Source organism: Doryrhamphus excisus, chromosome 19, assembly GCF_030265055.1.
Source record: "Doryrhamphus excisus isolate RoL2022-K1 chromosome 19, RoL_Dexc_1.0, whole genome shotgun sequence".
Classification (NCBI taxonomy): Eukaryota; Metazoa; Chordata; class Actinopteri; order Syngnathiformes; family Syngnathidae; genus Doryrhamphus; species Doryrhamphus excisus.
The window spans coordinates 7,316,769-7,333,541 of record NC_080484.1 but is presented as its reverse complement, the minus strand read 5'-3'; the positions used below and the strand labels follow the sequence as shown (position 1 = coordinate 7,333,541).

The 16,773-nt window shown below is 40.1% G+C and overlaps 1 protein-coding gene and 1 long non-coding RNA gene across 2 annotated transcripts in view; one reads left to right on the top strand and one right to left on the bottom strand.

The window, feature by feature from the left end:
- Positions 1-521: 521 nt before the first annotated feature.
- Positions 522-16,773, top strand: part of ryr3 (ryanodine receptor 3) — a 118,705-nt gene continuing 102,453 nt past the window's right edge. The window contains exon 1 of the mRNA XM_058057853.1: positions 522-700. Within this exon, the coding sequence (XP_057913836.1) occupies positions 653-700 (48 nt within the window). The 5' untranslated portion in view covers positions 522-652. The remainder of the gene's footprint in view (positions 701-16,773) is intronic.
- The window catches only part of LOC131107655 (uncharacterized), a 40,441-nt gene continuing 35,320 nt past the window's right edge, over positions 11,653-16,773 (bottom strand). Inside the window, exons 3-4 of the long non-coding RNA XR_009120293.1 lie at positions 13,896-14,004; positions 11,653-13,707 (exon numbers count right to left, since the gene is read on the bottom strand). This is a non-coding gene — a long non-coding RNA (uncharacterized LOC131107655). The remainder of the gene's footprint in view (positions 13,708-13,895; positions 14,005-16,773) is intronic.

Here is a 16,773-nt window from a genome sequence, read left to right as displayed (position 1 = left end):
TGCCTCCAATTTTCTGTTCCCTATTTAATTCAGGTGTGTGCTTCTCCCTTTGTCGGTTCATTGGCTATCATTTGTTTGGTTAGTTGCCGTTTATCTGCTACTGCACAGCCACAGTATTATTAAAAAAGACATTTTTACCTGCATATGGGTCCTGGGGTCACAACTCAATGCTGACAAGACGCACCGTGACAGTTACAGCTAACATTTTAATTTGAAAGAAGTTTTTATATCCCCTGTAAGAATGCTTGCATGCAACTTTTGGCTTCACAAGTCATGATTTTAAAAAAAAGTGTTTTATTGCATTTATATGAGTTATTTTCCGCTGTTGTGACCAGGAGCGGATACTTCTCTATCTGCATTCAACAGGCAAATTGTCACTGAATAATTTTACTACCATGAAGACAGCAGTTAAGACAGTAACCATTTCTTTGTCCAGCTGCTGGTCCGCACTGCTGCTGCGGGGAGGAAGATGATGAGGAGGAGAGAAGGGTGGGAGGTTCGCTCTTTGGGGGGGGGGCTTACCGACAGGTCTTCCCTATATGGCTGTGTATGAGCTCCATGCTAATAACGGCTTGGAGAGCTCAGCATCGCGTTTCTCACCGGCAGTCAGTGGTGGCTTCCACGGTGTGAGCAAGCAGGCTCCTCCACAGCCATGGCCGAGGGCGGAGAAGGAGAGGACGAGATCCAGTTCTTGAGAACTGTAAGTACTAGTTTTAATTCCTAAGCGTCCCTTCACTCGATTTTCTGCAGTTTGAGTAGACAATGCGGGTTTTTGCTTGGTAACATGCGTGATTATGATTCGTGGAAGTTCTCTTGGAGCACTACACACGGATGTATACGCGTATACTTCACGGACTCTTAAGGGAATGTCAGTGAGGCGCAGACGTGCAAGGTGCAACGAGGGCGACTGATGGATGCTGTCTTGGAAAATATCCCCTCTGTTCGACCTTTTCGCTATTTGGGACTCCCCGGTGGTCTGTTCCGGTCTTTGCTCCGTGGAAATAGTTGAAACAAGTTGCGCACACATGCATTCAAGTCATGACTATTTTGGATGTTTGACGCAGATTTGCTTACGAGGCATGCACGTGCTTTTATCTTCGTAAACGATACCCTGGATTCTTCCTTTCCTGCCAAATGAAGCCATTGAGTGTGATGTATGCAGTACGCTGTTACTTAAGGGGATGCTATATAAGTCTTTCGAAATATTATGTTTTGAATGGTGCACATGAATGCATTTGGGCAATCAAGCATTGCATTAAAGCCAAATGATTTTAGAATGCCTCATCAATCAGATGTAAGGCACTTTTTGCCATCTCATAGTGGTTAATTGTAGGTTGTAATGTGTTTTTAGGTGTTTCACTCAGGTATCAAGTACCTTTTATTCATTTCATCTCATCTCAATTCCGCTTCTAAAGCCTTCAACGTTGCTGTAGTTAACTATTAAATCACACAGAGCATCACAAGTACATTTTGACACAATCCCTTCTGGGTTCTGGTAGATTTGTTTAAATTTTTATCCCTGAGGAACTCATGGAATTACAACCAATCTGTTATCCTATACAATTCATATGTCAAGAAAGTGTAAATAAAGTGTTTAGATTGCATTTAGAGGTGAAAACATGAAAACCAGAGCGCTGTATATGGGTGAAAAACAAGCAATTGTGAATCTGAGAGCAAATCTGTCTTGCCATGTGTGACTTGTTGGACACTGGTTTGTTTACCTTTTAGTTCCTGTTCTCACCTCTTATTTTGTACCTTCTGTTTCCTGTTTTTAACTGTGGGCAGCAACTTTGCATTTTCTTTTGGCAACTTGGCAACTGGCTGCACGGTGGATGAGTGGGGTAGCGCGCAGGCCTCGCAGCTAGGAGACCTGAGTTCAGTTCCACCCTCTGCTATCTCTGTGTGGAGTTTGCATGTTGGTCCTCCGGTTTCCAAAAACATGCTAGGTTAATTGGCCACTCCAAATTGTCCATAGGTATGAATGTGAGTGTGAATGGTTGTTTGTCTATATGTGCCCTGTGATTGGCTGGCCACCAGTACAGGGTGTACCCTGCCTCTCGCCTGAAGACAGCTGGGATAGGCTCCAGCACACCCAGGGTGTACCCTGCCTTGTGAGGATAAGCGGTAGAAAATGAATGAATGAATAATAAATTGTAATACTTATTTGTTTTATCTGTTAGTGAGCAGGGAACGATTCTATTTTTATTCTATTGATTCTATTTTCATACTTATGGCGTAGAAAACAATCTTTTAAATATAGTGTTAACATTATTAGAGGCCTCTAAAAATTAAATATCACCCTTACATTCATATTACCCAATATACGAGATGTAAACAGAAAATCAGACACATTAGACTCACGTTGTTTTCTCTCTGGACAGTGAACTTCCTTTGGTGGCCTCTGTCTCATCAGTGTATTGTAATGGCGGTTTTAAATGGCTTTACCCAATGTTGTAGACATAATACTTATTAAAAAAATGCCATTTCAGACCTAAATAAAACTCATCGGCTGTTCTGATTCACATTTTTTGGCTTCCGACCCATTTTTTTTATAGTCTTACCATTCTGATCCAGCCCCAATAAAAGATCCAATAAAAGATGAAATTGAAAAAAAAATACTTTTAGGGTAGGACTAATCATTTGACGTGGTTATTGATGTGATTTTGAAAATGTGACCTTTTTTCAACAAACTTTCTTCATGCATAGTAAATTTATTGACGGTCCCTTGTATAAACCACCAGTGGTTTTTGACACAGTAGTGTCTGACACAGTAGTTGGGGACAGTGAGGGGGAACTACCGCTGTAGCTTCAAAGCACAACATCCAACATGAAACTTAACTTCACTACAGTACACCGCAAACATGTCTGCACAGTGGTGGTTTTCTTCTTCTTGCAGGGGGCGGGAGTCAAGCGGCAAGCAGGCGCATTACCACACCTACCGTGTGGCCCATAGTTAAGAACTTTATATGGCAACTGGATCAGCCTGATCTTGTGGTGGAAGTCGATTTTATCCGATCTTCAAAACACTTCTACCTGTTTGGTTGAGAGAGAGTGAGAAGGAAAACTAACATGCATGCACGTGTTGATATACGTATCTTGGCAGGCAAAATTATTATATAGGTTTGTTTTTATCGAAACAGTGATCATTTTTGATGAATTATTGAAAAGCCGCAATAGCGTGAGCGATATTCAAACCACAATGTAGCGAAGGACTACCAATCACCAGTGTCTATCTAGCTAATGTTATGATTTAATGATGTTTACAAGTATGTGTGTGAAGGTGTTGTCACTCTATAAAATGCCCAAGTATATATACATGTATGCGTGTTAATGCGGTGGCTTGGGCTTGGCAATGGGTGCCAGGAGAGGCACTCTTGACTTAACAGCTCCTAACCCTGGCCATGCCAGTGATGTGCTGACCCATGTCACTCGGATTCTACTGCCACAGTGGTATCCTAGTCATTTGATGACAACAGCAATTTGAGAGGGAAGGGGTGGTGGCGGGGCCGGGCCGGGGGGGTTCCCCCCTAAGCTCGGCTTGAAGCTTGTTATCAAACCTCAGTGGTGAGAGAATCATGCAGTCACTGCAAGCACTTAAAATAAAGGGTGCTGATTGAAATGCAGCACTTTAAGTCAGTTGAGCTTTATTGGATAAGACTTTGGACAAGTGCTGATGGGTGGGGTGTCAGATATGGTCAAAAGTATTTGGACTACTGGCCATTACAGGAAGTGACAACAGAATTTAGAGATAGATTGAGTTCCCCTCCACTCCCTTTGCAGCTATAACAGGTTCCACTCTTCTAGGCCAGGGCTTCTGCAATATTTTGGAAAGCGAGTTCAGACGTCTCTGATGTTGGATGTGGCTCAGGTCTCCACCAAAGGTGAGCTTGAGGTCAGGTGCACACCAAACTTGGTGCATTACGGCACAGTCATTATGGGACTCCAATTTCTTTCCTGTACTGTCCTCATAAAGGAGGCATACATATATTCATCCAAAATGTCGTACAATCGATCAATTGACGATGAGGTGTGTATTTTGTCTTCATATTTACCACCAGTTTTAGCTACTGTCAATGAATAGCACAGTAATACAATGTGATAATTATAGGTTATCACATGGTTTGTCTGGTATCAGGCCAGGTATCATGCCCCCAGTATCAGTCCGAGACCAAAGGTGCGTTTTGTTTCCAGAAAATGTTCAGTTTGACCTTTGGTCTCGGGCTGATACTGACACTTGGGGGCATGATACTGGGCCTGATACCAGACAAACCAGGTGATGATCTTATTATCACATACTATTTAATCATGAGCTTATTATCACGTACTATTTAATCAAAAGACCATTTTGTTTCCAGAAAATGTTCAGTTTATTACATGTATTATATCTAAACAGTGTAAACACAATAATTGCAAAAATATTTCAACAATAATATTTTATCAACAGTCTTATCTTATCAATGTCTGACAATTAAAGTTCCATTAATCAAGTTTGGGTTTTTTGGTGACTGGAGAAGCACTAGGCACTAAGCACTCATGTGCTGTTCTCTGATTGGTTGTTTCACGGACACGATACCAGAGCAGCCGCATCTGAGTGGACAGCTACGGGGGCTGATACTGGACTTGGTTAAACTCTTAAACTCTATATTTTATCAGTATCACTGCCCTGGGCTTTGACACAGTATCATTTCGGCCTTTTCCTGTATCATTCATGGGCGGTTTCTAGGGTACAGGGACAATTAATACTGTAGTATGTGATAATGAACTCTAAACTGTCACTACCTCAGTCATCCAGGTCATAGTAGTGCAGTACCTAGCATGGACACAGTCTCACCCCGCTGTTTATGTGTCACGTCAGAGGAATCTGACAGTGATGAGAGCTTGAAAAAGAGAGTGAAAGTAGAAAAATGTTACACCTCCACAGGGGAGTTGTGACTATATGCATATGTCAACCACGCTACTTTATACTCACTCAGATGTCACTGTCCATATACTTTACGCTGCTTGTGGATCTTTGTATTGTTGCCGAGGGAGACAAATCTAAAAAGATATTATTGCGTTCTTGTCTCGGAGGGAATGACTCCTTTTATGTCCAATAAAATAAAAACAAACTCAACCTTGCAAACTGTATAACATATAAAGCAGGTAGCTGATGTAATCGCAGACTAGGGTATAGAATCTGTTATGATTTACAGAGGCTTTGAACATTTTACTTTGGCAAGCATGTGATGTTATATTTTTAGGAAAGCATCTGTAAGCAAGAGCTGTTTTTGGGGGTGCACAATCTGTTTTCATGTAAACATCTGCTTGGTAAACTTGGCTGCAGTCCTGGAGCACACAGGGCACCCAGAAATACGCAGTGCGTTTGCACACCTCATCAGTGAAGGGTGTGTCAAAAGGAAGAAGAAAAGAGGCAGAAATGGAGTTGTTCATTGTTGTGTGTGTGTGTGTGTGCTATGAACGAAAAAACAGTTTTAGTTCAAAACCAAATGGTTCCCCTGTACTATGTTAATGCGAAGGATAATTCGTTTGTGTAGTATTTTTATACAGTGCTGTGCAAAAGTCCTATCCCACAGTTTCATCTGTTGTTTTAGTAATACTGTTTTTCTTAGTAGTTCTTGGTTCATGGAGGATGCCTCTGTACATTTTGGCCAAAATAGTAAATTTCACAGATTATGTCAAGTAGTATGTACTGTACGTTATAGTTGGCATGTTGGCTACACAGTCACAGTCATGTTCTCCCTGTGCATGCGTGGGTTTTCTCCGGGTACAACGGTTTCTTCCTCCATTCCAAAAACATGCTAGGTTAATTGGCCACTCCAAATTGTCCATAGGTATGAATGTGAGTGTGAATGGTTGTCTGTATGTGCCCTGTGATTGGCTGGCCACCAGTCGTGGGTGTGCCCCAAGACAGCTGGGATAGGCTCAAGTATCGCCCCACAAACATGATGAGGATAAGCGGCATAGAAAATGGATGGATGGCGTTATCTTGGGTATCATCAACTTTCAAGGTTAAACGATCAGCCATTTCTTAAAAAGATGTGAAGATATGTGTGTGTGGTTATACTTATAGGTTATCAGGTGCTCGACCTTCGGTCTCGGGCTGATACTGACACTTGGGGGCATGATACTGGGCCTGATACCAGACAAACCATGTGACGATCTTATTATCACATACCAGGGCTCTACATTAAAAACCGAAATGACTTGCCCATGGGGAATCCTTAAGGTGAGAACTACTTGCCCGAACTTGCCCCATGTAAAATGAAAAGACTGCCATAATGATATGTAATTTTTTGTGGCATCACATGAGAATCTCAAATAAAGATGAAATGAGAGTACTACCATACTACCTTACACATGGTAGTCGTAGTAAGCAGTGATATTTATAAGTTGTGCACCACAATGAAACATTATTGAATAGACACATTTGTGTACTAGTAAAGTGTTTTTAATCCAGAAAAAAGCTCAATGGTCAAACAATAATTTGTGAAGCAAAGGTGAGAAAAATACACAGAGAAATGGAAGCGCTAGATTTTGTAGCTTGTGCAAACTCAGCACTTGGTATTGGATCTAATGGGTGGTGTTTCATTGTGACCACTTCAAATTGTCACAGCAATGTGATTCACTCACCTGTGCCATCATTTGATTTACTGCCGCTAATAAAATACTTGTTTAGGAGGCACTGGTTCATCACTTTTTGCTGTTTCCTTCAGAATTAGACGACGTTGGCAGCGCCGCCATGACGGATGTTTTCGTAGTCAAGCAATCGCTGATTGGTTGATCGCGAACAACGGGTGTGGGTAAAACGCGGACTGTGGATTACGGGCCGCGGTCTAAATAAATGATTCTGATTGGTCCATTTCAAGATTTGCAAGGATTGGTTTGCAAATTACCACCGGAATTACGCAGTCCGTGTTTTACCAACACCCAACAAGAACCGCTTTTAAAAAAGCTCTTGGCAGTATGGCATGCCAAAGTGCACTTGCCCGACGGGAATATTAATGATTGGATTTACTTGCCCGAATTTTGTTTTAACTTGCCCCGGGCCATCGGTACAACGTTATTGTCGAGCCCTGCATACTATTTAATCATGAGCTTATTATCACGTACTATTTAATCAAAAGACCATTTTGTTTCCAGAAAATGTTCAGTTTATTACATGTATTATATCTAAACAGCGTAAACACAATAATTGAAAAAATATTTCAACAATAATATTTTATCAACAGTCTTTTCTTATCAATGTCTGACAATTAAAGTTCCATTAATCAAGTTTGGGTTTTTTGGTAACTGGAGAAGCACTAGGCACTAAGCACTCGTGTGCTGTTCTCTGATTGGTTGTTTCACGGGCACGATACCAGAGCAGTGCGCTCTGAGTGGACAGCTACGGGGGCTGATACTGGACATGGTTAAACTCTATATTTTATCAGTATCACTGCCCTGGGCTTTGACACAGTATCATTTCGGCCTTTTCCCGTATCATTCATGGGCGGTTTCTAGGGTACAGTGCCAATTAATACTGTAGTATGTGATAAAATATAATATTTGCTCAAGAAAGGTGCATTTCTCCCAACGTAATCTGAATAGAAGAGGTGGGATTTCCTCTGCATGAAATCTGAATCAAATGCTTTGATAGCCACAGAACGTTCTTTTCAGTCCTCGTTACTGAAGGACAGCGATCCTGCCGCCATGCCTATCAATTACACAACTTGTGGGTGGTGTGGATTTCATTATAGGTGTGTGTGTGTGTGTGCTTTTTAGGGAGGCTGGATAGCTTAATCATAAGCCTTTTACACAGTGTGCAGTATTGCCGCAACAGTGATGCTGCCATTCTGCTGCTTATGAATTAAACAAGGCAGGTGCAATGCTGCCTCAGTGTGTGGCGTCCCCAGCATCTCTAATAAATGTATGACAGCAGTGACAACCCACACCTGTGTCCTATATAGAAACCAGTTCTGCAGTGTTATTGCCTTTTCAACTTGCTTTTTGGTTTAATGTTCTCCTACGCAGTTGTGTGTTTTGTCGAGAAACACTAGTGCAGTATTCCCAGCGGGGAAGGCTGCGATGGACTTATTGATCAAAATGTTTTTGACCTTTGCTGCACAGTGGGCTCTATGGAATTGCTTTTAAATGAATGCCTATCATTTCTGTGTCAGAGATGTATTATGAAACAGATGCATTGCTCTAAAGGTCCCACAATCCCTAAAGCCCGGTGAAATCTGCAGTACAGTACAGGCCTGATGGGTATTGCACATCATAACTGTTTCTTTTTTTATTGACAAAGAGTAGTCTGGTTATAAATACAATGTTGTAAGTGCAAATGCATTTGTTTGAACTTTGAAATAATTTATATATCATAATGGAAGTACTGAACAAGAAATCTGTTGATCTGTGATTAAGATTTTTACATTCATACACTGGCCCAGTGACAAAAATGTTAATCGCTGCATGATAATCGCTGTATGAGGATGAGCGGCATAGAAGATGGATGAAAAATCTCAACGACTGGAAAAAATAGAAAAATCAGCAGTAATTTTACAAGAAGAATGTGAAAATGAGAAAAACATTGTGATATTATGAGGAAGAATAAAGTCACTTTAGTAGCATAAAGTTGAAAAAATAAAGCATAAATAAAATAACCAATTACCTAAAAATGTTATCCAATACTTCTCTACAAGAGAGGAGAAATATGATCTCAGGGAAGAAATAAGTGTGAAACACTTCTATGCTACCCTATGATTGGCTGGTGACCAGTCCGGGGTGTGCCCCACCTCTCGCCCGAGGGCTGCTGGAATGGGCTCCAGTGCCCCTTGCGACCCTCGTGAGGAAAAAGCGGTAGAGAATGAATGAACTTCTATGCTAGGACTACATTAAAAAGCCATAGCATTTCAGTATGTGGAATCAAACTATGGAATGGATTGAGTAAGGACCTCAAACAATGCACAACGATGAGCCAATTCAAGAAACAATACAAGCAGTTGATGTTTGCTAAATACAAGGATGAAGAGTCTTGAACCAGTCATGATGTGCTATATATATCACTATATTGACACTTACGATGGTACCCATGATGTCATTGCATGGTCATATCACCTCGTACTTCGGTATGAGGTGCATTTTAAAAAAACAAAAAACAAAACTTAAACTGTATTATGGAAAGCAGGAAGTGAACAAAGGTAAGAGTTACTGATTGTAAAAGTACCAGATGGAGGGGTAGGATTTAATAAGCTTTGCTTCTTCCTACTCCTTTTGGACATGTGGAACTGGGAACTGATTATGGGATTGTAATTAATTACAATATGATGCATGTTCAAATGAAATAAAACCATTACATTACCAAAATTAAGACATGTTATTGTTTTAAGTGGTAATATTATGAAGACAACAAATGTGTAGTTTTTGGAAAATTGGTCTATAGAAAAAAGTTATATGTAAGTATAATGGGAATAAAGTCATAATTACAAGAAGAGAGTAAAAATAGTTTAAATAAACAGCACAAATGGGGGAAAAAATCTGTAATTTTCTGAGAATAACATAAAAATATTAAGAGAAAAAAGTTGTATTTGAGAATATGTGGGAAAGTTGTGGTTATTTTTGGAGCAGTGTTATGAGAAACACACAAAAAGAATACATTTTGGAAAATTAGTTTGAGGAAAAAGCCACTCCAAATTGTCCATAGGTATGAATGTGAGTGTGAATGGTTGTTTGTCTATATGTGCCCTGTGATTGGCTGGTGACCAGTCCAGAGTGTACCCCGCCTCTCGCCCAAAAGACAGCTGGGATAGGCTCCAGCACCCCCGCGACCCTCGTGAGGACAAGCGGTACAGAAAATGGATGGATGGATAGTTTAGAGAAAGCGTTATATATTATTATGTGAAGTCATAATTAGGAGAAGACTATTTACTGGAACAAAGATGAAATTTGGAAAATGCGCTAAAAACATTGACATCCTATGATCTTTGTAGTGTTTACATGTCGAGGTTCCAATGTGGTTTTATTTTAGGAAAATGCTTGGCATATTGCAAACAATTCTCTGATGATTAGTTTTCCAGCAAGTTGTCAGATTTCCTTGAAACAACCTTTTCGGAATTTGTTGTGTGCTTCCGTCTGGAACAGCTGCTGCTGTTGAGACGTGACATTTTGCAGCTTGATTCCCTTGCAGTGAGGTTTGTCTGGTTCAGATATATTCCAAAAATAAAGGCTTTAAAACCACTTCCATGATACACTGGCTAGGAGAATAGTGTCAAAGTCAGTGGTTTTCAAAGATTGACTTCAGGGGAATGCAACAGCTTGAGAAAAATCAATTAAATCCAACTTCTTAACTTGTGTTAAAAGGCAAAATGAATTGATTAGTTCCTGTGGTGAACTCCAGAAAGACTCTTTGAAAAAACGACTGGTCAAGGTCATGACCTCCCTGATATTAGTGGACCATTATGTGGGCATCTGTGGTAGCACTGTGTCAATGCAATTTATGTACAACGATATTATTTCTTCCTGACCTTTTTGCTCCAGGGCACCCTTATAATTATGAAGTATAACTTGGACTTGAAATCATCACAGTAAGCATTTCTCATACCTACACTCTAAACCAGGGGTCTCAAACTCAATTTACCTGGGGGCCACTGGAGCTAGGGTCTGGGCAAGGCTGGGCCGCATCAGGTTTAAAAAAAAACACAAAAAAAAACGCATTTATTAAAAACAGAAAAATATACAAACTTTTTCAGTGCTTTGGTTCCGACTTTCTACAAGAAAAGCTCTGATAAAACATTCCACTGTTCTCAAATATCTTAATTTTTATTTTTCTGCACAAAATAAGATGAAAAATAAACAAATCAAGAATAAAGAAAATAAATTAATCAGTAATAAATAAATATAATAATAATAATAATAAAACGGCAAATAATAAAAACCACATATAGTTGGTGGGTAGACAAATTATTTTTTTCAGATTAAAATTAACAAAGTATTATTAGAGCCCTGTAGACATGACATAACACGACTATAGTCACATTTATACTTCTTTTATTTACAACATATTGCGCAACTGCAGGGTCTTGAGGCGCATGCTAACTAGAGAGCTAGCGACCTAAACGGTAGCCTCAAAGTTATTTCCTTTTAACTTAAATAGCCAAAAACTTACCATTTCCACACGGATAGGGAGGATAACTATTAACAGTTATTTAACCTTTAACATGAACATTAATCAAACGTAATAATTCCTTCTGGGTACATGACACCATACAGCATCCATATGAAAATTGCGCGGGCCGTACTAACATTGAACTTTCATATCAAGGCGGGGGCCTCAAACTAGTGTCCTGCGGGCCACATTTGGCCCGCGGGCCGCGTGTTTGAGACCCCTGCTTTAAACCCTGATAAGCTCTCAGAACTCTAAAATTATGTTTGGACATTACACAATATTATTGTGACATTTTCAAAAGTTTTAAGTTTGCACAAAACAAAAAAATATTATAAAATATATAAATTCTATATATAAATATTAAAAAATATAATATTATAAAATATTAAAAAATATATTATTATAAAATATTAATTCTATATATAAATATTAAAAAATTATATTATTATAAAAATATTATTGATGACGTCATGACTATGTAATTCATTCATTCATTCATTTTCTACCGCTTTTCCTCACGAGGGTCGCGGGGGGTGCTGGAGCCTATCCCAGCTGTCTTCGGGCGAGAGGCGGGGTACACCCCGGACTGGTGGCCAGCCAATCACAGGGCACATATAGACAAACAACCATTCACACTCACATTCATACCTATGGACAATTTGGAGTGGCCAATTAACCTAGCATGTTTTTGGAATGTGGGAGGAAACCGGAGTACCCGGAGAAAACCCACGCATGCACGGGGAGGTCTGCGCGCTAACCACTAGACCGCCGTGACGCCCCTGACTATATAATATTAAGCCCTATTAAGTTAAAGTGGCATAAATCTTAACAGAGCTAAAAACTTTGACTTTCAGTCAACTACATAACGACATTTGAGTGTTCCGACCTTATTAATTATGAGCTAGTTCAGCTGTTGGGGTTTACAGTGTATGCATTTGTCTCAAGATGACAACACGCACACACAACTTCCCCCTATGTGCCAGTTTCCTCTCTCACACATCAGACGCGTTTCTTACATCACAACGCTTTCATTTCCACCCAGGCTCCGCTCTGGCTCCTCACGCTCAACGCGTCTGAGAAATGCTTCCTATAAAGTCATATGCATGCAAACCAAGCCAGGAAATTTCCAATTTGTTACAGGAACTGCGATGCGCATCGATACTGCGGGGCAAAACTTGCTTGACTGGTGAATCTTATTTCATTTTTTTTTTTTTAATATGGAGCTTAGATGCGTGTGATGCATTATTGATTTTCAGCCATGAGGCGGTGATAACAATCATGCTGTTCCCTTAGATTGAATTTATTAAATCAGATGAACACACAGGAATATCTTTGCCTTTTAGTAGAGATACTGTACTTTTTAATGCTGATAGCACTGTTATTGTTGTCTTTTGGCTTCTGCAGTCAAGAGTCACCAAAGCGAGTGAACACCTGCGTGATTTGTTGTTGTTGTTTTTTTTTTTTTTTTTTTTACACCGGATGCCCTTCCTTTATCTGGGCTTGGGACAGGCACTGTCCACACCATCTGCTCAAAAAGGTCTATAGGTATACACAGCTACCCGACAGTCCCCATTTTGTCTTTTTCCTTGTCATAGGTTGATACAGCGTTTTTTGTACCAAATATCTCTACTAGGTATAATCATAATTCATTCATTCATTTTCTACCGCTTTTCCTTACGAGGGTTGCGGGGGGCGCTGGAGCCTATCCCAGCTGTCTTTTGGCGAGAGGCGGGGTACACCCTGGACTGGTCGCCAGCCAATCACAGGGCACATATAGACAAACAACCATTCACACTCACATTCATACCTATGGACAATTTGGAGTGGCTAATTAACCTAGCATGTTTTTGGAATGTGGGAGGAAACCGGAGTACCCGGAGAAAAGCCACGCATGCACGGGGAGAACATGCAAACTCCACACAGGTGGGATTGAACCCTGGTCTCCTAGCTGTGAGGTCTGCGCGCTAACCACTCGACCACCGTGCCGCCCGGTATAATCATAATAATGGATTAATTTGGCCTTTTAGGCATATTGCATGGAATGAACTGTTGATGAATCTCATCAAACTTGGTGCACTTCTTAGCTGCAACCAGCAGAGGTGATGTTGATTTAGTATCAACTAGTTTGCGATATAAAATTAGAAGTTGAGCTAAATCCATGCAGACCTCTTTCTAGCAGAATATGTTTCATACAAATAATGCATGGAAGGAGGAGTTCAGAACAACAAAGCGTTAGAGATTTTCACAAAAAAAAAATAATCAACCATTGAGTTTGATTTCTTTCTTGCCTTTTCAGCCAACCTTGACCAAAAGCTGTCTGTTGATCCCTACTGAGCATGTGCAAAGCACGCGAGTCAAAATAGCTGCACTGAGGGATTGAACAAAATTACTTTTTCTCAAGTTCACATCGGTGGCAGCGGTGGGTGTCTTGTGGGGGGTTTATGTGACACGTGCAGAACGTCGGAGCCTCTCGGGTATCGGGCCAGTCGGTGGACAGCGTGAGGCTGCACATGCTCACAAACACACACCTGCCACTGTCTGTTAAGGCATAAGTGCGTCGATTGAGACTGCGGAAAAAAAAGCATGAAAGAGAAAAAATAAGAATATGCCACACATCTAGTTGTGGCATCAAAGAAGGCACAAATCAAAGTGTTGGTTTCAACTGAGGGGATTGGTGGGGCAGAGAGAACAGGTTGGTTGATGACGGGGGTCGAGTTCCTGGCCTACACTTGGCAGCCACCCGACTCTTACTTACCTCCAGGGCCCTAAACATAGTCCTGATGCTGTTCTTTAGTGGTCTAGCAGATGGTCACGATGCTGCTGCCTGGGATTCACCACATTCTATGGATCAGATCAAGTTTGGGCTGCAGAGAGGGGGAGCGTGTGTTGTGTATAACGGACAATAAAACCATTTATTTTTCTAATAACATACCAATTAAAACTGAAATGTATTGCAACAAGAGATTTGTGTGTCAGGGGTGTCAAATTAGTACATGCATTAAATCGAATTAATCTAATATTAAATCTCTGAACTTTTGTAAGTTATGTGTTTTGGCTTCTATTGAGTTGCTGGGGTTGGAAAACAATGGTCTGTCCCACCCTGAAGGGGACACTGTTTGGCTATCATTGGCTCCTATTGTAGTTGGGAGGGCAAGGTAAGGAGTGGAAAGGAGGCAAGTGACATTTGTCGGACCAATGAATTGGAAATTTCAAAAACTCCTAGATGGTACCATTGATAAACGTCGAGTGATATGCCTTCTTTGGAAGAAGTTGGCTAACAAACGATGCAGCCACAGTTAATGCTAGCAGGAAAGACGTTAGCAATTTAGTGAGACATAACAAAGCTCTTCCACCAACTAAAGTTTAGGACAGGGGTCTCAAACTCAATTTACCTGTTATGTATAACATGACATATCTCCTGTGGTGGAATGAACACATACAGTATGTGTTGTATACAGCATTTTTTAAATATTCCAGTTTCCATGGTCGGATACCGTTATTGCATTTTTATGCTGATATCGTGAATTATTAAACATACCTATTATTATTTTTTAATGTGCATTTATTTAGCGCTTTATTTATTATCTGAAGCAGACGAAAACCAACAGGTTGAGTGTCCACTACTAAGGCTGCACGGCGGTCGAGTGGTTAGCGGGCAGACCTCACAGCTAGGAGACCCGAGTTCAATCCCACCCTCGGCCATCTCTGTGTGGAGTTTGCATGTTCTCCCCGTGCATGCGTGGGTTTTCTCTGGGTATTCCGGTTTCCTCCCACATTCCAAAAACATGCTAGGTTAATTGGCCACTCCAAATTGTCCATAGGTATGAATGTGAGTGTGAATGGTTGTTTGTCTATATGTGCCATGTGATTGGCTGGCGACCAGTCCAGGGTGTAACCCCGCCTCTCGCCTGAAGACAGCTAGGATAGGCTCCAGCACCCCCCGCGACCCTCGTGAGGATAAGCGGTAGAAAATGAATGAATGAATGAATTAAGTATTCTTACTGATTTGGATGTGTTAACTTCAACATTTTATATGGACCTGATGTTTTATTTTATTTTAAAGTTCTTGGTGGTGGAAATGAATAATTGAATGAATAATGATAATTTTTGTTAATTATCAATCATTTGATATGCCACAATATTGAAATGAATGTAATTTTTTTTGTGGTTTTTAAAGAGATTAATTACAGATCTCTCTCAATTTTTGACTGCACCAATTTGTTATTTGCAACTAATATCTTGAACGTCTGCTCACTCAAACAATGTTGGCAAATAAAGTGTACTCCCTGTCACGACTGCTGCCAATAATAGCTTATCATGAAATTAGCCGGCAACGAGACGCTGCTGACCTTTTGCTTTATGATTTATGTTTTACAATGAGATCATCAGCATCGCACACAAGATTTATAGCCTTGCTGCCAAATGTACGTCTTTTGTAATGTTCAGGCAGTTGGCCACTTAACACAGTAGGCATTCTTGGTATACGCCATTGGACAACAACCGAGAAGATAAACTTGAACAACAAATAAGCGGTATTGTCTGACATTTGTATCAGTATCCAATTTAATGTGTTGGGTATTACATTGCCAGGTCAGAACATGTTGAAAACATATCAGATCACTTTTGTCCTTTTATTATTTGCAGATAATTGAGTAGTTAACTGCAAGTTATAGCCAGGTGTGACTTGTATATCAAGATATGTGCAATTTAACATGTTTTTAAATGTCAATTGATACTGACTGACATGAACTAAAGGAATGAACATTGCCGGCGAGAGGGCGCTCCATACTTGGAACCTGATGAATATAATGCAAAACAATGTTTGTTCATTCATTTTCGATGAATTATCCCTATGCCAGCGGATTTTTGTGCGAGATGCAGGGTACTAACATGCATGTTTGGAATGTGGGAGAAAGCTGGAGTACCCGGAGAGAACCCACGTACGCACGGGGAGAACATACAAACTTTACACAGCGATATCGAACCTGTGTGCTAACCACTAGGCCACCGTTTCCTCAAAATTGTCCAATCCAAACAGGAATGTACAACCTGCAAACATATTAAGATATGTTATTATTATTATTAAGATAAGATATCTTGCACCATTTAGCACTTTTTTGTGTCATTCCCATCATGACTTATTCAATTAAATGTCAACAATTTTGGTAATGTTTTTATTTCATTTGAACATGCATCCGATTACAATTGAGTGCGTCACATAATCAGTTCCCAGTTCCACATGTCCAAAAGGAGTAGGAAGAAGCAAAGCTTATTAAATCCTACCCCTCCATTCTCAGAAAATTACAGCCTTTTTTTTTCCCATTTGTGGTTTTTGTTTAAACTATTTTTTACTTTTACTTACTATTTTTACTTTCTTGTAATTATGACTTTATTCCTATGATACTTATAACTTTTTTCTTTAGACAAATTTTCCAAAAACTACACATTTGTTGTCTTCATAGTATTACAACTTAAAACAATAATTAATTTTGGTAATGGTAATGGTTTAATTTCATTTGAACATGCATTAGATTACAATTGCATTACATAATCAGTTCACAGTTCCACATGTCGAAAAGGAGTAGGAAGAAGCAAAGCTTATTAAATCTTACCCATCCATCTGGTACTTTTAC